Raw genomic sequence first — 21,329 nt, forward strand, 5'->3', positions numbered from 1 at the left:
GTTTAGGAACTTTTTTAATTACAGTCTAGTGGTTTTACAGGCTGAATTCTTCGAGAACGAGCGACGATACAACCGGCAGCCTCCCCAGTGGCCGGTCCAGAGCGGTCAGCATAAAACCCAAATTCGCAGTCCCCAAAAGTTGGCCAAAGGTAACTGCCACGAGAGCGACAATGAGAGCGATTACGAATCAAACCGGAGGATCCAACCGATTTGGCGGCCGTATGATTCGGAGTCGGGAGAACCGGTCTATAAGCCCGTGAGACCAGCCTTTAAGCAGCCGACTAGACCCACAGACCCGCAGCGACATCAAATTAGAACGGCTCCTGTGCATTTGAAAGAGATAACCGATCCGGGATTTGAATTAAAACCGGGAACTCCGCCCGAAATAGGCTTTGCCCCGTCTCAGGATTCGCAAAGGTCGGCGGGCCTCGTGGAAACCGATGGCGCTCAAAGGACCTCTTATTCCGTGTCCACAGACGGTCGTAATCCCGCTATTAGTCAAGGGTACGACTCGTTGGAGATGAAAGCGGAAGCGATGCGTTTGCAGAGAGTCGACGAGATGCGAAAGAGGTTCGAACATAAGTCACTAGTGCCCGCGAACGAATCCAATTCCTTCCAGACGGTCCCGTCGCAAATCAACCACTCTTTTACTCAGGCCCGAGGTATTATTGACATATCACTATTACAATAATAATAATAATGTTATTTACAATTTCGTTGAACAATATATTTTTTTGCTTAAGCATTTCGCTAAGTTGACGACGCCGCGTACCCGTCGTCAGCTATGTAAATAATACAATGCATAATTAATTTCACGCGTCATACCCATAAACGAGTCTTGTACGGTGTAGGTACTAACCAAAGCGACTGCTTCCAAGTCGATCTACCGTATTTCAAATACGATTTCGGATACGAATTCGGTATAGCGTATCCTGAGCGAATCGGAAACGGTAGCACGGCCAACAGACAAGTCTGCGTTAGCCTACCGGTCGCACACGAGTCTTCCAATCACGCCCACACGGTTTCAAAACAGTCGAGCAATCCGACTAATTATTATAAAACACACACTACCCTGGGATATAGTAAAAACAGCACAGGTGAAAGTCTTGATACAATATTGTCTTGGAGTTAAACAAATAAAACATAAATACGATTTAGTGTAATATTCCGTAGTTTCTTATCGTCGTTTTCTTGATGATTTTTCTATATTTATTTCTATTATACAGTATGTAGTCTATGTTTTTTCTTCTTCGTAGTTAGGTACACTGACATCATCTCCACGCTGACTTTTCAGTTTACACTTCACATTACATGCACAGTAGCGCTAAAATATTTGTTTTACGCATTTGTCTCTATTGTTGAATAATTTTACGCAGAAATCAACGCTTAAGCTGTGTTCGCCTGTAAACATATCTATTCACATATTGCTTTCAACTGCACTACCGGGTAAAAATCTAAAACGCTATGTAAGTAATGTGTAAATGTTTGCTGTTTTCGTTTGCTCGTCACCCATTTGGCTTTTGTATTAACCGTCATGTTATAGTAATGACCGAACAACGGCATCGATCTCATTAACTCGTACCTATTTTAAATTTTGCTTTGAAAATCATATTTGCAGATGGCACCGTTATTAGCCCCATTTACCAAAAAGAACTGAACGCCGCCGAACAACCGGATCCTTCGCATAGTATACCGTTTTTCGTAACCGTAAGTCCACTATAAAATTATGTTTAGAAACAAAATATGCCTAACTACCCCTTCCAATCGTACTATTATTATAATTACAGCCATTAAAAGACATAGCAGTAGTTAGCGGCAAGACAGCCAGATTCGAGTGTATAGTTCAAGGCGAACCAGTCGAAGACGTCGTTTGGATGTGCAACGGCCAAGTGTTGGACAAATCGGATTGCTATCAAATGCAATACAGGAATGGCGTTTGCAGAATGACTATACCTAAGGCGTACCAATGTGAGTTAATAATCAAGAATTGTTTAAAAAATAAAAAAAAGTCACAGGTTGTAGAAGGAGAAAGGTGTTGATAAAGCAAAAAAAAAAACAGTGTCTAATAAGAGTAAGTTTATAGTTAAGTTGACAGGGTCATCTGATAAAAAATATAACTGTAATATTTCAAATGTATTAGACTAATTAGATTTAGAGAATTTTACTTTTATGTAATGTTGCTGTTTTTATCTTATGATTTTTTTTCACTGTGGCTTTTATTAAACAGTTACCCTTATTTTAATTTGAATTTAAAGGCAATCTTTATAGTTGTAATTGATGCTTATAAGTTAAATTTTAGTTATATTAGAGTTATTAAAACAAGAGTTCTTGAAAAATATATTTTAAAAACAAATAAAGTACCATTATATTTATGTTATTCGAGTATGCAGGTACTCAAATATATTTTTCTAATATTTGATTACTTACTCATTTTTTTCAACATTATTAGTACACAAATAAAAACAAATTAATAAACAACTCCAGTAAGATAGTTAGGTCATCTGCTTTTTGTATAAATAAAACAATAATTTGATATCTGCCCATGTAATATAAACCTTTTAAATAACACAATAAAATATGCATGTATAAATAAAATAATATTAAAGTTTAGTAATTAAAAATGTCATTTTTCAAAATAATTGATGCCCAAATTTTAAATGAATTTTGTACTACAAAATAGTATTTGAAATCTACTGAAATAATTAAAGAGAGTTAAATGTATAAATGTATTTGAAAATAGTACTCAATATAAAAAAATATTTATACATACATATATATATATATTAGTATATAATTATTCAAATGCGTTTGTATGTTTTGTTCAATATGCTTTTGTTGCATATTATTGCTATTATTGCAATTACCGTGTACACAAAGCACACAAGTTTCATTTTATTCTGTTGATTTACATCCAACTAACTGTCAGTAACAGTTAAACTTATGTTATGTACAATTTTTTTTCAGTTAACGCCGGTTCGTACGTTTGCACAGTATCCAATTACCTTGGGGCGTGCAGCACTTCGGCTAAATTGCAAGTATCAGGTGAGTCACGCACGTACATTCAACGCTAAATCCGTGTAATCGGCTTGTTCTTCTTTCACTCAAAACAACATTTTCCCCCCGTCTGGTTTGAAAACCAACGAGTTTTTCGATGTTATCTTAAAATATAATATAACTATAATATAATTTAACAAAAAATTTAAATGTTTTTCTTTGGACTGTAAAACTTTGAAATTTTTTTTTAAGAAGTACTATTGTTTAGAAAAATTATTAGTATAATATTATCTAACTAAAAAAAAAATGTCAACATTAATTTTAATACCCTTAACTTTTATATTATTTATTAATAATTAGTTTTATTTTGAAGATGTAACGAATAGCGTATATTTAAAAAAACATCATCGTAATACTACTACTATTATATATATTTTTTTTTTTGTCAAATCAATGAAAGGTTTCAATAAACTTTTTAAATACGGTTGTGGTTCTTCTTTCTCTATGTCTATCATGCTCTCACCTATGCCTTATGCTTACAGCAAGTAGTGTAATGGATTATTTCACTATCATTTACTTACTAAGTACATGCACGCAATCACGTGGAATAATAACAATTTGCTATTTGCCAATAAATTAGCACGGTGGGTGTGCAACGTGTGAATATATATTAAACCATAATTAATTGGCATGTTTACATTATGGTCAAGACCTAAACTCGACATATTATCAATAATTTGGAGTACTATTATTATAATATTTAATGTAGTGGTCGAGATAAATGTTTACGTACTGTAATAGAGCCTATATTATACTTAAGACATCGAAAGGATGGGTTCAGACAATGCCAAAATTACTGTTCTATGAGTTATACAAGTTCATCTATGAAACATGGCTAAGTTACTGAAGTAGCTATAACTTACAATACACTTAAAAATAAACTTAATCAGGTTTAGTTTTATATTTAAACTAAACATGTATGCTTGAAGTCGTATTTATAACTGTTCAATATAATTTTAAAAAGAATTAGTTTACAAAAGTTTGATCAGGTCAAACTAGATCAGATCATTAAAAAAATTGAATATTTCTGACTCTTGTGGACTTATTTTCAGATATATAAATTATTTACACACCTCGTAAGTCGTTTGTCTTAATTACCTCTATTTAAATTATAGGTGAGCAAAAAGTTGGTATAAAAAAAATGTTATTTGGAATCTATTATATTTATTTGCATATTAGCCTTTGACGCAAAGACTTCTTGAGAAAATATATGTCATGTCAGGTAAGTGGTACCACTTTATTTTTACATCACAACTAAAAACAATAAATCTACTTGTCATTTAGTATCATAAGAAAATATCACGTGTAATCAGTTAAACTACAAGAAGATGTAGGTATTTTGTATAGAATCAAAGCTTTGATTAATAAATAACAATGTGTTATTAATCAATGCTAATTAGTAGTGTAATGTTAGATTACATATATCTCTTAGTTTTTGTTAGAATTACTTTGCCGAATAAAGCTGTATAAAAAATGTGTAGAACATATTTTTAATTTATTAATTTTGACGTTTGTTTGGTATATATCAATGATTATCGTGTTTTATTAGTAAGATATCTTATACAAAAATTTCCTAATATGTCTAATGTATAAATTATTATGTACAAATACACGCAAAGAAAACTAAAATAATATATAACTTCGCATTATTTGTCGAATAAATTGCATTTGTTCTAAATGATATACACTCATTAGGTAGATATATAATACATTTTTTAAATTCTATATTAGTTTTCCATTTTTTAATGGTGTATTAAAATTTCAACTGCGATGTCCAGAAGATAATAGATATACTGACTACACAATGCTGTTTTCTTTCTTTGCTAAATTAGTTTTAAATTGTTTTCAATGTCTTCCTTAAAAATACATATTATAAAATATTGATAATTTTGATTTTATACCAAAAAGATCAAACTTAGGTAATTATTAATTTATTAAGAGGCAAACGCTAGGCGGTTCATATCAATTTTATCATATACAAATATACCAAATTATTTTAAGGCAAATTAATATTAAGTGTTTCTTGTCATATAATTTTGTAAGTTAATTTTATCCGAATTATGGCGAAATAATGATAAAAACATATTGTTATAAAAGTGACTTTCTGACGTATTTATTAACAGGTATACATTTTATGGAAAGTTTTGAAAGACTTTTCTATGGGATCTAAAAGACCGATTTTATATTTATTTGCTAGTAATATAGCATAATAGAAATAAATTTTAGTTGTATTCTTATAATTTAATAAAATATATACTTACAAGGATTTAACATGGTGATCTGTCTTATACACATTTTATGTTGTAACTCAACACTTCATAATGGTAAATGACGTATCATAAATGAAGTATAAAAAATTGTCCCCGTAAAAATATGTTTTCAAAGAAATTGTTTTGAAAATCATAAATAGTTTAACAGTTTTTAGAATATAGAACCGTAATGATTTTGTATTATTACAGCTATGATAAATATTTATATTTGAAAGTACACTACTATTAAATATTGGTGGTTAATATTAATTTTCAGAAACATTTGATGATTTATAGTAACATAAAACAATAGGTTGACGTCACGTTTATATTCTGTAGACAAAAACAAGTTCTATTGCTAATCATAATTTTCTTTCTTATCGTTTAACATCTGTTGGCTTAAGGTTTAATCAAGTTTTGTTAAATCTGATTTAAAACATTTAAAAAACACGTTAAGTTAAATACAATACTTTGTAAACAGAATCGAATAATAAAATTATGATTTATTTATTTCACAAGTTTTCAAAATAGGAGTTAAGATAAACTTTGATTCTAAAATGTGAATGATGTATTGCAGTTGAGATATTTCCCCCCTAGTGTTTCAACTTAGGTCGGTGTAATGTATATTATTTTTAGTATAACCTTTTTAGTAAATATTAGACAAATTACATGTTTCAAGGCGATTAGATAATCGTCGAATTGTGTAAAAAATTCTGGTCACTGTTTTAGTTATTTAAGATATATTTGACAATATCAATTATTAAGCTTTGCAAGTTTAACGATTTTATCTAACTAATTGTAAATCGATTGAGTAGTTACTCCGGACTATTGATAAGACATTCTTAAGTTTTTCAAGTGAACACAAAAAATTCAAGTCTGAAAGGGTATAAATGTAGCTGTTGGGTCCAACCTCCCGGTATCACAGAGCAACATTAAGTATACGGTATTAACACTACAGGAAAAATAATGAGTCACTTGTGTGATGTTTTAAATTTCAATATGTTCGTATACGGCTATTCATAATACATTTTTACTATACCGAAGTACAATGTTGTGTACGAAAATATGTTTCCGTTCCGTGACAAAAATTATTTTTCAATTAAATGTCTCAATAATTTTCGATAATTATTCGATGAACCGTGAACTGGCCGGAACCGTAATAAGTGTAAGCGTTTTGCAAAAAAACGAATATTTAATAATGTAAAAAAAAAAACATAAACACGTACAGTATTCATTATCGTTATTGAAGTTGAGGAATATTTGTGGCATTTTACTTTTTAGTACTTTTCTATTTCACAATGTTGCGAAACGGGTAACGGAAAAAAAGAAAATCTAGTGCATTCGTATTATAACATGTTAGACAAAAGTAATTTACACTAGAGCTCGGAATTGGGACGTTTCTTATACACTCATGCATGTGCATACATATACAGCAGTCAGTATTTATATTTAGACAACTTTGTATTTTTGTTTTACTCCCACAGCGACACATTACATTCCGGAATCATAAATCCGTTTTATTCGAAATATCATCATCTGTTGTAATATTTCATCCACCAAGTTCTATATTTCAACAGTGTTAACACGTTGGCTTTTATTCAGAACATATTTTTTCCCCATACGATTGTATATTAATAATATAATTCGTCACTAGCGCCGATATATTATTATGTATAGGCTGTATTTTAATTAAAAAACAAAATCTACAAAGAAGTAGTTTACAAGATATGTCATGGTTTTCAATGTTAAATAATAAAATTCTGTAAAATTATTATTATACATGCTCTTGGTTTTAATTAATATACTCTTTGATTGTTAGTAGGCACAAGACGTGAACATACACTTTTCAAGCCGACCAATTTTCTTAGGTAAATTTAAACAAAACACAAGTAGGTTAGGTACAACGACTATTATTACCTAATGGCTATCACTATATTAGAGATATCCTCATTTTGAATGACAGTAGGTTAAAAATCACTTTTGCATTTAAATCTAACTACATGAGTTTTTTGGAGGATACATTTTAGAGCTTTTCATATTAGAGAATCCAAAATCCAAACGTTTCATTAAATGCAATATTAAAAAAAATTGCCTATTTGTATATATATAAAATAATTGCATTTATAAAACGCATATTCGCATTTTTTTAGATCAATAGATTGCACCGGTTTGGCACCGTTAGGTATCTCATAGACGAACACCGAAGTCTATTTTTATACTTGTAATCGTGTATTTATAATATGTTATACTCCTTAAATAAAACGGTTGTGCGTTTTTTGTGTTAATTTGTTCTATAAACCGTTATTAATATCTTAAAAAGTGGTAGTGGATGGATGCGCGAGGGTTAAATTTAGGAAGGCAGAGTATCCGCATTCTTACACCCCCTCGTGAATGTATGTTAGCCGTTGCCACTGTTACCAGTATGAGGGTTTAAATGTATATTATATACATTAAAACAAATGATTCAAGTTTACACGCAAAGTTTAAAATTTTAATTGTTAAAATAATTAGCTACGCTCGGTCAAATACCAATTAACGTTATCGTACACTAAGGTTATAAACAAAATAGCCAACGATAAAAGATTTAAGACTAATAATTTCATTTGTATATTTTAACTTGGCTACCTTAACTTATAAAAGGTTATAAATATAACGTGTTGGTGCGGTGTCCTTTATTTTAATTGATCATTTTGTGAAACTGTAAGAATTAGTCTAACGAGTAATAATAACAATGCTTAGTAACCTAGTTATTACTCATAGCTTAAAATAATTCAGTGCACAGATTGTGAACACATTTGATTATACATGTTCGTGATGTGGCTGCTTAATGAGTACAATAATATAAGAATTATCGATTGGCGTTAAATATTATTGAAAACTGCACAATTTGTTTTGTAGATAATTGTTGGTATTTGTTTTATGATAAGATTGATAAAACGCAGAAATTATATTTATTTATACTATTAGAACAAAAACAAATAATTAATTAAACTAAGATAAATTGTATTCAGTTTGGAGCAAAACAACAGAATTTAAGTTTATAAACAAAATAATTGGTGACCGTTTTTGAACATGATCCAAAAACCAACGTTGTTGATTTTACTGAGTTTCATAAGTAATCCCAATGGGTTATGTAGCAAATTTCATTACCACTCGATGAGATGGCAAGTATTTTTTAAAACATGTTCGAAAACTACCAAAGCCACAATTTGTTTATACGGTTTTATACTTTCTGCCATAGTCATTATTGCAAACGAATAAGGGACATTTTATTTTGAGAATATTATGTGGGTCTATAATGATGAATCATTATTGTTTGTATAAGGAAAACGTCATAATGAAAAAACTCGATCGCTCCATAAATGTGTAAGAAAAAAAAACAACTATTTTGATTAGGATGACACCGTTCTAATGATCGCTATTTATCTAGATTCTTTTAAAACTGTAGTTGTTTATAAATAAATAATGCTAAATTATTTTCTAAAAACGAGTTTTTGATCATACATTATACTTTGTCAGTGATATTTGTTTTCGAACTGCACTTAGAAATACAATTTTTTTTTAATTTAAAAAAAAGTTATTTGAAAAAACTAATGAACATTAAAATACTTGGAAGTACAGTTTTTATTTTGCTCTTCTGTAAAATTGTATCAAAATCCCTCTTGTTTTTATATTTTGATCACTTCACTTGTAGCTTATAGATCTATAAAGAGGGATAGCTGAATTATGTGATTGTCAATCGAAATTTTTTAAATTATGTAAATTACAATTAGTAAAAATCAGTAGAATTTTGACTTAGTGTATATGTCTTTTTAAACCTTGAAGAACAATCCCGAATCCCGTCTTTGTTCATTTATTTTTATTTAAGCAGCAAGGTGTAAGCCGATAAGAGTCTAGCAACAAGGAGTCAGTGATGAGCAGGAGTTTGAGTGTCATTTTATTTCTTTTTCAACGTTGTCCCAAACTTCTTGGTGGCCACAACTACTCCTTTTTAAATGGTCGCTTACTATACCTCTGCGCTTATACCAAGTACCGACCATCCTCATGTCATCATTGCTATAACACGCACAGTTTTTACTTAATTCCTATCGTCTTATCTATTGTTGTTAGTGATGTCCCTTCTCTCGCGTTCCTTTAAGCAATCATTTCTGCTACACTAGGGAAGTGTGCCAAACACAATTTTCGCCGTTCATAAAACGTGGAAAATCGTTTTTATTGAACAGCACTAAAAATTCATAGGGAACTAATGCGAGACAATTTAAAAACGCCCGCTGTCCAACAACGCGATACCGAGATCGAGTTAAGTACACACGTGCGACTTTTGGATGGTAAAAATATGTGAAAAGAAAACTGCCGTTCGGTTTTGCGGTGACGGCAAAATAGTGTCCAGCCGTCGACGGTCAGCGATATTTGGCACCGGCTGATGTTTTTTGGCACTCCGAGCGACCGTCGACGACGCTTTATAAACGGCTCTGACGCCTGAAAAATCGGCTAAGATGAGCTGGTCTAATAATAACGTCCTTGTCGATGGACGCCGTTTACTCTCATTCGTTGTGTCCTCCTCTGGCCGTTGATGATAATCAAATTATTATCGTACTATACACACACACACACGCACAAACACAAGTCGGACAAAGTAATTTTTTTTTTAAATTCTCAATAACATGGCATAAGAAGATGGGTAGACCAGTCGATCCATTGCCAGCGTGGGGGTTTCGTCGCTGAGTATTATTACGAGACTCGACTCGATAGTTTGTGTCGCTTAAAGTCATCAAAACATATACAATGATATTTTCTATTAAATATTATATGTATATTTCGGTGAAAATATCCAATAGGCAATACTAATATTGTATATTGTGCAGAGTAGGCAACGCAATACCTGCAGTGGCGCCAATCTCGATCTTAATATTTGTAGTGCAGTGCGTACATGCAAAACATAAATACAGATTACAGAACGACCAACACATAAAACTCTTTTCCACATATAATTGTCATTTAATTTAAGCAATATTAAAACAAAAAGATAGTTTTGTCTTACATTAAAATTACAATCTACCCACTAAACAAAATATAAATTATTAAGTTTATATTATTTCGAGTGCCACAAAATAACTTCGTATATAACATATTGTTGTGTATACAGCTTGGTAATTTTTTCATCGAAATTATATTGGCTGGATATAATAATCTGGTTGAGGACTTTAGAGGTTGGGGATTTCTTAGTTGAATTACACGTGTTTTGTCTATATTAAATTTGTACGACTATTAGGTTTAACCATATAAAGTCACTAGTTAACATTTTAAACATAGTTAAACAGTTTTACAGATACATTTTCTTGATTTTACCTACTAAATTTATTAAAAAACTGCCTCCAAGTTTAGTAACAATAAATTCAGTATTATAAGTTAAAAACATATAAATCATCAACGTGAATTTGAAAGTTATACGCGTGTTATTAAAATAATAATAAATATAAAATAAGTAATATATTATTAGTTATTAAATTTTGATATTTAAGTTTAAAACAATTTTTTAGGAAAGGTTAGTTTGATGACAAATTTGTGTATTAACGTGTCAAATCGTTATTTAGAAAATCGTCTAATATCGTTGACACTTAACTCTGACAAGCGCTTAACCTTGCAAGCATATTTAAAAAAAATTTACATTATTTTTTGTTGATGGATAATTCTTAAATACAACATTAATCGTCGTATTATTTTATTGAATTATTTAGTGGAAACTAACCTAACCATTATTTAATACAATTATACATAAATAAACGTCTACTATGTAGCTATTATTAAAAAAACTATACATACATATTTTGGCATTTTGATAATTAAGCTTGGATATTTTTCACGATCAAGACAGCATTTTACATCATCGTTTTAGACCTTGCTAATGTTCATAATCAAAATTAATTATAGTATGGCTCTGCAGTTTTAACACTTTAAATTTAAGAAGCTGACGTAGTTGCCATGTCCATCATCGTATACAAAAAGTATTTATTTAAATAATGTTTGGAGATTACCACGTTTTAAAAATAAAATAGAAATACTTTTAACGTAAAAAAATGTATTTAACGTCCTTCTAATATAAATTGGGAAAAAAATGAATTATAGTTTTATAAATAGTTATTATTTATGTTTGTGTTAGTTTATAATTAAATTAAAAAAAAATACATCATGTTTCTTTAACAATTGTGATTCTTGATGTGACTTAGGATTTGTTTTAATTTAAACAAGCTTTATAAGTACTAACTTATAAAGTTTGTTAAAAAAAAAATCAATTTTTTAGTTATTTTATTTTGGTAACTTTAATTTATTTTGTTGGTACTTCACATCTCAACTAAACCGAGATTAAAATGTTCTCCATTTGTAATATTTTTTTTTATGTCTAATGTAATAACTAAAAAGCTTAAAACTACAAAGAAAATAAGTGTACTGTTTTTATGTTTAGTTTTGATATTATAATATTTAGTTAAGCTTTTTACTTTATTCTCTTCACTAAGTGTCTGATACACATGCATTTTATTTGGCGATTTACGCCATTTCTTTCTCATTGGCATGTTTAATTGTCGTGTAAGAAAAGAATAGCTTGAAAAAAACTAGAACAACGGACTTACCTAGTGCTCTATGAATATAATTAGTTTAAGCAAAATGGTTAGTCATAAATCATGTTTTTTGGAATGAAATAAAGATCTGAAAAAATTAGGGATATATTTTTCTAATATTTGGAGCCAAATGACAGCTAACTAACGCCACGTCTTATTTAAAGACCACCCTACAGTGTACACTTATCAAAACCTCTTATATAGTAGCTAAGTATGAAATTATAAAAATAAAATGATGACAAATCGAATAATAAAAAATAGAGGTTGTCGGCTATAATGTAGATGAGCTGATAAGCTGATGTCCATCTTCAAAGATTTAGAATTTGACTAGAATATGACATCATTTGACTCAATGTACAACGAATCCTATATCATAGCTACAGACAGATAAAAATAAAAATGATAAAAAAGTGTTATAATAATATGTTTCCTAACATTCTGCAAATGTGTTGATACTTAATACTTGAGATATTAATAATAAAAATTTTGGTTCAATATTATGTATATAATTTTTGTATTAATGACAGTAAATTTTTACATAGCTACAACAAATTAATTTTTATGGTCTATATCTACCTCTATGTGTGTTATCATAGATTCAATTTACATAATGTATATTATACTAAATCAATATTTTTATTTTTATTGGTTTTGTTCGTTAAAAAATGTTTTTGAGATCATGAAATGGTTTAAACTATAATTTTGTTCTATTAAAGCATGCTCTAGCTAAGCCTAACTAAATCTGCTTCTATTTGCATGTTCATTTTATTAATCTATTATTTTTTAACATACACAGAAAAAATACATAGTTGGTCCAACTATGTATTTTCCGTGTATGTTTAGTAATTATTATTTGTCAACGCTAACACCAAAAATAGATTCTTACTGATCACTTGCTACTCTTTTACTTATGCCATATATTGATTTGTACACAACATTTGGTTAAACAAATTAATATCTCGATTTTTGCAATACTCCCAAATTCCACTCAGTCATTGTTATTAGCCAAAGCATTATGCTTGCTTTTTCGTTGATAAGATCACGAAAAGTTGCCTTACTTTTTATTTACAAATTAGTATTAACCATTATTGGTATTTTTCAGATATTGAATACGTAACTCAACCTTATGATTGTTACCAGAAAAATGAAGTAGCAGTTGAAGTAAAACGTAATGAATACACCAGTAAGTGTAAATTAGTGATTTAAAAAAAATATGTACTTTAGTTTCAAAAAAGATTTGTAGCAAAACAAAAAAAAAAAATTTGTTATTTGGTTCTTTTAGGGATAGCCTCAGTGTTCCAATATAATGATTTATGAATTATCATACTTTTCATACTAACTCAGGTTTAAGAATTGTCTATGAAAATCAAAACAAAAGAGTTATTTGTAGAATAATAAAAAAAAATGCCTAATAAAATTTAATTAAAAAAAGCAGGGTCTGTTAAAAAATGGTAATATTTAATGACAGTTTGTTACCAAATGTTGCTAATTATGAGACTGACTGATTTAAATCCAATATACTGAAAATCTATCTATATTTTTAAGCTGTAATGTGATCCTAATATTGCCAGTAATGACCAATGACAAACAATGTTATTAACCGCAAGGTGTGTAAATAGTTTAAATATAATACCCCATTCAAGTAATAATAATGTTTTTTAATTGTTAAATGAACCCCTAAACAATAAGTATATAATTAAATTAAGCTTTTGTATGGTATCCATTTGTACTAATTATCAACTATTACATTGTTTGTATTCTTGTGCGCGGGAGAGGGTTTGGAATCGGATTTCATCATGTTGCTACCATATGCGTAGATTTGTTGTTATTTTGTGGCAGTTTATGAGCGCCCGCACGCATCGTATACAATAAAATTGTAAACTTAAAACGGGGGTCATTATCTTCCTAATGATCAATTCCAAAAGTATTAAAAAAATGTATTTTTTAATTATATTTCTTTATTAGAATAAATTATTAATACCTCTAATCTATCTAACTAGCCGAGCTCCACCGACTTATCTCTTTATCTGAGGTAAAATTCGGATTCAGTGGTAGAAACCGTAAATAAATTATCTAGCCTCAGATTTTTTCAATAAGTACGACTGGATAGTTTTTGGATCACCTCCAAAGTTATTGGTGAACAGCTAACTATTTTATACTTCCTTTTTGTGTTAAAAATACATGTATTTTCTCTATATTAATTTAGACCCGTTCTGAATTCAATAATATTTTAGGAAATTATCATAACGTACAAAAGACGCTGAAAGTTCATCAAAAGTACATACTAATTAATACACACAAAGTATTAATTAAAATAGAGTTCGTAGTTCGTAGTTGTTATTAAAAAAATGTATTCTTATAAACAAATTTTTGAAGTTCCTTTCGAAATAAATATTCTCTGCGAACTAAGTTATTTTGTTCACTAAAAAAATATACAACTGCGAATATATTATAGTAACGCACCCATTATACAAATGCCGAGATGCATTTTTGATATTTTATTATTAGACTCTTAAAATGTTTCTGACGTATGTAGTCTTAAAAAAAAAAATATATATATACATCTGTTAAACTAGCGTGTTACACAATTTTGTTTTGAACCACATAAATGCGTTATACACGAAAAGAATAAAATATTTTTTAAAATGTACTCATAAACCATAGAATGAATATAATAATTGTTGAAGTGAATGTATTATTGGTTCCAGTACTGTAGTAAGGTGATCTCATTTTTTTTTATCTTGATATTAAAGAGTTTAATTATTTAACTCAATGGCCTTTACCAATTTTAAATTTACTATTTTTCGTTTTTACCTAATCAGAGAAGTATTTGTAAATTTGTTCATATGGCCTTAGGTCACTATAGCCTCACGATTCTGGCTTTCATTAATAAATGTTGAAAATTAATCCTTTATAATCATACATATTTTTTACACTTTGTACATTTATATATTATATATATATATTATTTTTTTTTTGTTAAAATGTAAGCGATTTCTTGCGTAGGTCACTTCTTCGTATACTTTCATGGTAAAATAGTAACGTCCACAACAACGTCGTTAGGGTCAGGTTAAACTTGTAGATAGCGCGGCATACTATTTTTTTTAAAGAAAACAATCTTTTTGATAACTTACATGATATAACATGTATGTATATGCATTTCGTTGAACAGTTTTGTATTTTCAACAAAATTAATTAATATTTTAAAGTTTTGATTAATCATTTCGAAACGACGGTCGGGGTAAATGCGACACGACTTAAAAATATACTCGAGTATATTCACGTGTCATTATTAATTCATAGACGGTAATTTGTAAACAAGTACGTCAATCCTCGAATGGATATGACGAATTGGTCATTTTAAATTTGTTCGTAATGTAATTATTTTTTGCAATTATACGTAATGCTCTGCTGCGTGGCTGGTGAATAACATTTCATTTTTCTTTACTCGTTCCTTTAGAGTTCACCCTCTCTTTCCGTGGTTGTAAGTAGAAAAAATACTAAAACATAATAATAATAATATTAGTAAATAAATTAAAAAAAAATCCCGTCCCACATAGTGTTCGCCTGTAAGGGACCCTCTAGTTTTACAGAGATCTAAATAAAGCACATTGCTCAAACGTCGGTCTCCCACCACGACCGTCGCCGTTTTATTCCAAGTAACCCGTGCCGCATACTTCGGCGACGATTCAGTTACCACCAAGACGAAGTCCGAGAGACAATATATTATTTATTACAATAATGTACAACTTCTAAGTATCGAAATACTATTTCGGAAATCGCGTACTCTGGTCGTTTAATAAACGAGAGCGTGTAGTCCGTTTTTTTTTCTTTTTTTTTTTCTAGTGTTTCCAGAAATAATTGTTGAATACTTTGTGTTTTTTTATCAAGTTCGTAACTCAGAGGTGTTAGTGAGCGTGCGTGCGAGGTTCGGTTGTTCGGCAAACGACGACCCTGCGACCAAGGGGGTTCCTTTGGTTTTACACTGCGCTTACAGGGGTTGTTCGCCATGAGTCATCAGCAGCAACAAATCACCACCACCAGCTCCGAGCAAAGGAGCATCAGCCGTACCGAACAACAGGTCACCCGGCAGATCATGCAGACCACTCAAAGACAAGGTATACCCGCTACCCGGTTGAGTGTCGAGATAAGACGTTTTTTATTTTCGTTTCCGACGAGCGTACGTTTGCAGTTGATACCGAGGATTTGACAAAGGTCCATACATTTTGTACAAAAGTCTGTCAAACGTTCGCACTCACACTTTACCGATGTCTTTTGGGGGTTTTTCGCTCAAAAAAGCATTTGGTGACCTGAGTTCCGCTTCTGTCCGTGTTATAGAATAACGTGGCTACTGCCAAGAGACGTGTAGAAATAACAGTAATCGAATTACAATGATTTAGAACGTTATAAATAAACTGAACCGTAATTTCAAACGAATATTGCGGGGTTTGGATTATTTTATAATAGTTCTCAAATGCAAAAACGAATTAATGATTTTTTGATTTTGGACCGTTTAGTGTTTGACCATAAAATTTGGCTGTTACATCATTAAAGCATTTTTTTTTTTGTATGAAATATATTTATATGAGAATTAACCTGATGATGCCTAAGAGACGAAACCGGTAGTTACACTATAAACTCTTGATAATACTCTTGGAGAGCGGTCGCATATTTTTTGTTTATACATAATTATAAATGTATTAGTTCATTTGAGTGTAATTGGTTCTGCATTTTCAGCTAATACTAAGTATTAATTAATGTACGACTAGTAAATAATCAGTTTTGAGCAAGAATTACAATAATTCTTACTAGCCAGTATTTTGAATGAATAGTGCTATAGCCTAGAAGATAAAAACAATATTATATTACTAACACTTCATTTGTCTAAATTGTTAAAACCTTGAAGAGGACAGTGTCACGATGGAAAAACGCTAAAAGATAAATTTTAATAATAAAGCTCACTGCTTTCTGTTGAAGTTTTTATCATTTTTAAACTTGTATAATTTGGTAAACTTAAAAAAACAAGGGCTCGCTCATAAAATGACTATAAATATGTAGTTTCTTAAACGTTTGATTTTTTTATAGGTACGTATTTCCCTGAAATCTGACCTCCGAATTTTTTCCATAAGACGTTTATTAGAGATTGAAACACATTAACCAGGTTTTATTTTTATTTTCGAAATGTTATTTAAACTTTGTTAATTATAACACAAAAAAACGCAAATTGTATTATTAAATGCATACCTTACTAGCGTATGAATTATGTAACATTAGTTGATTTTGATTTAAAATAGATTATTGACCGATTACTTTTCTTTTATATTGATCGATTATTTGTCAAACTTAGGCCTTTTGGGAAATAACAATTTTGTATGGTTACGTTATCCGGATATATCAACTTATAAACTAATAAACCATTACTGAATTAGTCGTGGGTAATAGGTTAGGTTGAGCTGTAGATAGATATATTTGTAGAAACCAGTTTGATATTATTTTCTTACTTTATTTTTTACATTTTTATAACATAAAATAAATTAGCTTTAAACTTAGTAAGGTAAATACTGAAATATTAAAAAATATCTTTAGAAACAGCATTAAGTTGGGTATCTGCATTTGACAGCCATGGTACGATCGATTTCACCCATTTTCAACAAGTTGTGAATTCGCTATCTCGTTATATTATCGAATTAAGCGAGCTACACAGGTCCATTTAGCTTACTCGGGAAGTTTACTTGATAACTATTGTATACATTTTGGCGGACAGACTAGTATGCAAACGGTATCGGTTCCCATCAGTTCACAACTGTTTATCATTGTTCTGGTCCAGATTTGTTTCCAATTGAATTCTGTAGATTCGCGCCTGGTGTTTGTAATTAACAATGAAATTAAAACCAATTTCTCTTGAAATCACTCCGTTCAAAAATCGTTTCAGTGGCGCTGCCACTTAGAAATCAATGAAATATTTAAAATCCACTATGCGGTGACAACAATCGGCTGTGCTTTCAGTATTTTACCCTTTCCGAATGCGCATACGGTTATGAATTTTATATAATATGAACATAAGGACGTGTGCCTAACGTGACTGTTAACACGGCGATGGATTTCAACCGAACTGGAAAGCAGTTGCATCGCCTTATAGGTAGGTACACGTCTCACAAGGCTATGGGCTGCTGCGCGCAATATTGGTGTACCTAAATGCTATCGACCTTTCGTAGGCATTCGACACTGTTTCTCGGTATAGTTCGTACAACGAATACTATGTGACAAAACAAAATCGCGGTAGTTAACATTCTTAACCGTTTACCATGATTTTACGACCGGCCTGGAGACCGAAAATACCGCAGCAATACTCCTACTCGAAACGCAGTAAGGAAATCAAACCTAACCGATCATAACAGATTTACAAATACCTTAAATTTGAATTAACTTATATTAGATTTTATAATTTAGTAATTTGTTAAAGGAGTGTTTAATTTATTTATTTAAAACTAAAATCCGATATTTCTTTGTCAGTCGAGTGGAAATGAATAACCGTTATATATTTTGTCTTCACTACAATTATACCATTAATAATTCGTATTAATTTCGTTGCTATTGAATTAATAAATAGATAATTTTCACCAAATTCGTTACTGCGTAAAATTATATATTTAACATGACTAAAAGTCGACTTATCATCAAAAACTTAAAATTATCAACAACATGTATAATCCATGTATTCTGTCTATCTCACAGTATACCGCAGTTTCTTATTTGTCGTTTATACTTTAGAGATAGTTTTCATAGTTTTAAATTGGATAAGTGTTGTGTATGCGTGGATCACTGTTAAGGTATACAACAATATTGATAACAATGTCAGTATTTACTTATTTGAATTTTCATAGATCTCAATGAGTATAGTTTAATTTTATATCTAGTTGTATGCATACTTAATAATAATATTGTACCTACATACAAAAGATCCTATAATTTAAAAAAAAATTTCAATTTTTTTTTCTAGAGTACATCAAGTAAGAAATACTTAATAATATCCCGAAAACCCTAGTAACTATTATGGTTTACGGATCATTAGTTAGTATATTACTACAATAATAGCCAAAAGTAACATTTAACAATCATTTAAAACATGCGTGTTGTATATTAGGTATAAAAATGTCTTATAAAAGTTTATATTATTGAGAACGTATGGAGAAATGAAAATTAATATCTACTATTTAAATTAATTTATTAAAATGTATTTATTTCCTTGACGACGTTTGTGTTTTTGTATAAAATAGCAAATCTTAATTTTGGTATTATTGTTTGAGTTTTTGAATCATACAAACGCATATTTAAGACTAATGTCACTAAACAGCAATTTTCATAATTCATTTGTCAACGAGAATATTGTATATTCTTATTCTTGATATTTCTGTGAATTAAACTAGTAGATATTTATAGATTTGGTAGAATTATAATCTTTAATCATGAATTTATTTTCCATCACTTGTACTTAGTAGACGATTTGTATGAAAATAAATTTTCATTTGTAAAGTTAAAGATCATCGTTGCGTTTATCTATAATTGTCATAGATTGGCTAAAACATGATTATTACAATACCTCGACGTGTTGGTCTGACTTTGTAATTTTTTAAGAATAACAAACGAATAAGACCTTGGTCACAAATGTGTCCCTTACCGGTAACCAGATTTATCCATTTTGGGCGGAATAGTGACCAATAAATAGTGGTTTACATTGAAGTCTCTATCCGAGTTTCAACCGTGTGCCCGTATGATTCATGTCTAAGACGATTTTTACGTTGCACCATCTTGCCACTGTTTTGTTTTATAAATAAGCGCTGCCAATAATAAATCATGATGTACAGATAAGTGTTTGGCGCGCATGCACCGCGTCGTACCAAAAATTCTCCCAATTAAACGAGCACATGAAAACTGCATAAGGGAGTAGTTACCCAAGCAACCTTACCCAGATATTGATGATGAGCTACTGTAATTAAAGCTTATAAATTATGATAAAGTTACAAAACGCAGCATGCGCCAAAGTGCACAATCATAATTCTGCATTCGGTTCTATAATATATATTTTGTCTATTAGTTTTTTTTATACCAATTTTTTTTAGTATTTTAAAATCTCAACCGGCTGGATAGTTGTATAAATAAATAGCAAAAAAATGTCATCGCCTTGAAAAAAAAGTTTTTATTTTTTCCCTCTTGACGACGTTTGTACATGCGGGAATTTGAACAAACAGCTGAGATCGCCCACAGAGCGTATGGCGCATACATGACCTGTTCCAAAAATGAGTCCGAGTAATTTGATCTCGTTTTTTACGCGACCATGCCAAGAAACGATATTATTATAATTACTGTTTACTCTAAGTGTAAAAACACCCCAATCGTCTGCACTTTACTTTGTGCACTATGATAATATGTTTTGGTTTTAATTACATTTGTCCAATAATAGCTGCTCGATCTGACTCATTTATTGCAATTTTTATTAATACATATTTGCATGAGTTTCATAAAATATCCGATTTAAAATACAAAAAAAAAAATTCATTAAATAACTTAATAATAATTATCAAATATTTAGCTGTAGTTATGACACAATACAAATATATCGCACCGAATGTAAAATTAAAAATTTTGTATTTTGCTAAACATAATATTGTTATCATTAAATTTTTTTTTATTAATTAGCGCATAAAGTTAAATTTAATAAAACGGTATAAATATAAAACTAGTTCTTTAAATTAAAATATGTTTTTATTTAAAAAATGTATTGAGCCTTAATTTTTAGAATAAAATAAAGAAAAAACAAACATTTTGGATTTTGAGGTTGTAGGTGACTGTCTTTATCCTGAAAAATTAGCTACTACATATTAGCTAATTCAATAATTATTAATAATATTTAGGAAAAATATATTTTGTTGAAAAAGGATGACTTATGATTATATTAATGTCTTATAAATTCAATATCAGAATAGAAAATGTCCGCCTAAGTTTACACATTATATCATTGAGTAATATAAATTTCACCTTTTATTTTAGATGTTATGAACATAATATTTTTTTATTTCTAGAAAATTAATAAACTATTATTATTGATTTCAGTTCATGAGGGTTTCATCGTCCAGCAGTCTGCTCCTAGATTTGGGTAAGATTTTATTGGAGGGATTGTTATATTTCTTGATTAATGAATTCTATCTACCTTAGCATTAACTCAAATTGTATTTAAATCTATATCCTTTATTGTAGAAACGATGCTGCGCCGCCTGTATTTGAACAGATTTTTAAAAATGCGAGATTCGCTCAAGGCGGTGACGCCGTATTTCAGGGAAAGGTGACTGGTATTCCTAAGCCCTTTGTCTCATGGACCAGGAAAGGTGCTCCACTACTGGGTAAGAGTTGT

General features: G+C 30.1%; 1 protein-coding gene across 5 annotated transcripts in view; it reads left to right on the forward strand.

The window, feature by feature from the left end:
- The window catches only part of LOC126834520 (titin), a 154,842-nt gene that overhangs the window by 41,022 nt on the left and 92,491 nt on the right, over positions 1–21,329 (forward strand). For 4 of the 5 annotated variants that reach the window (XM_050566496.1, XM_050566497.1, XM_050566498.1 and 1 more), the window contains exons 33-40: positions 41–662; positions 852–1,097; positions 1,619–1,707; positions 1,788–1,968; positions 2,965–3,042; positions 13,023–13,103; positions 21,032–21,074; positions 21,176–21,318. In XM_050566496.1, the coding sequence (XP_050422453.1) occupies positions 41–662; positions 852–1,097; positions 1,619–1,707; positions 1,788–1,968; positions 2,965–3,042; positions 13,023–13,103; positions 21,032–21,074; positions 21,176–21,318 (1,483 nt within the window). Of the gene's footprint in view, positions 1–40; positions 663–851; positions 1,098–1,618; positions 1,708–1,787; positions 1,969–2,964; positions 3,043–13,022; positions 13,104–15,612; positions 16,039–21,031; positions 21,075–21,175; positions 21,319–21,329 lie in introns of those variants that run through there. The other variant, XM_050566500.1, reaches the window with a different exon arrangement.

The sequence above is a fragment of the Adelges cooleyi genome, unplaced genomic scaffold (genome assembly GCF_023614345.1).
Source record: "Adelges cooleyi isolate 19-005CV unplaced genomic scaffold, UGA_ACOO_1.1 ACOO_flye_CR_arks_rails_tigmint_CR_PRNA_21, whole genome shotgun sequence".
Lineage (NCBI taxonomy): Eukaryota > Metazoa > Arthropoda > Insecta > Hemiptera > Adelgidae > Adelges > Adelges cooleyi.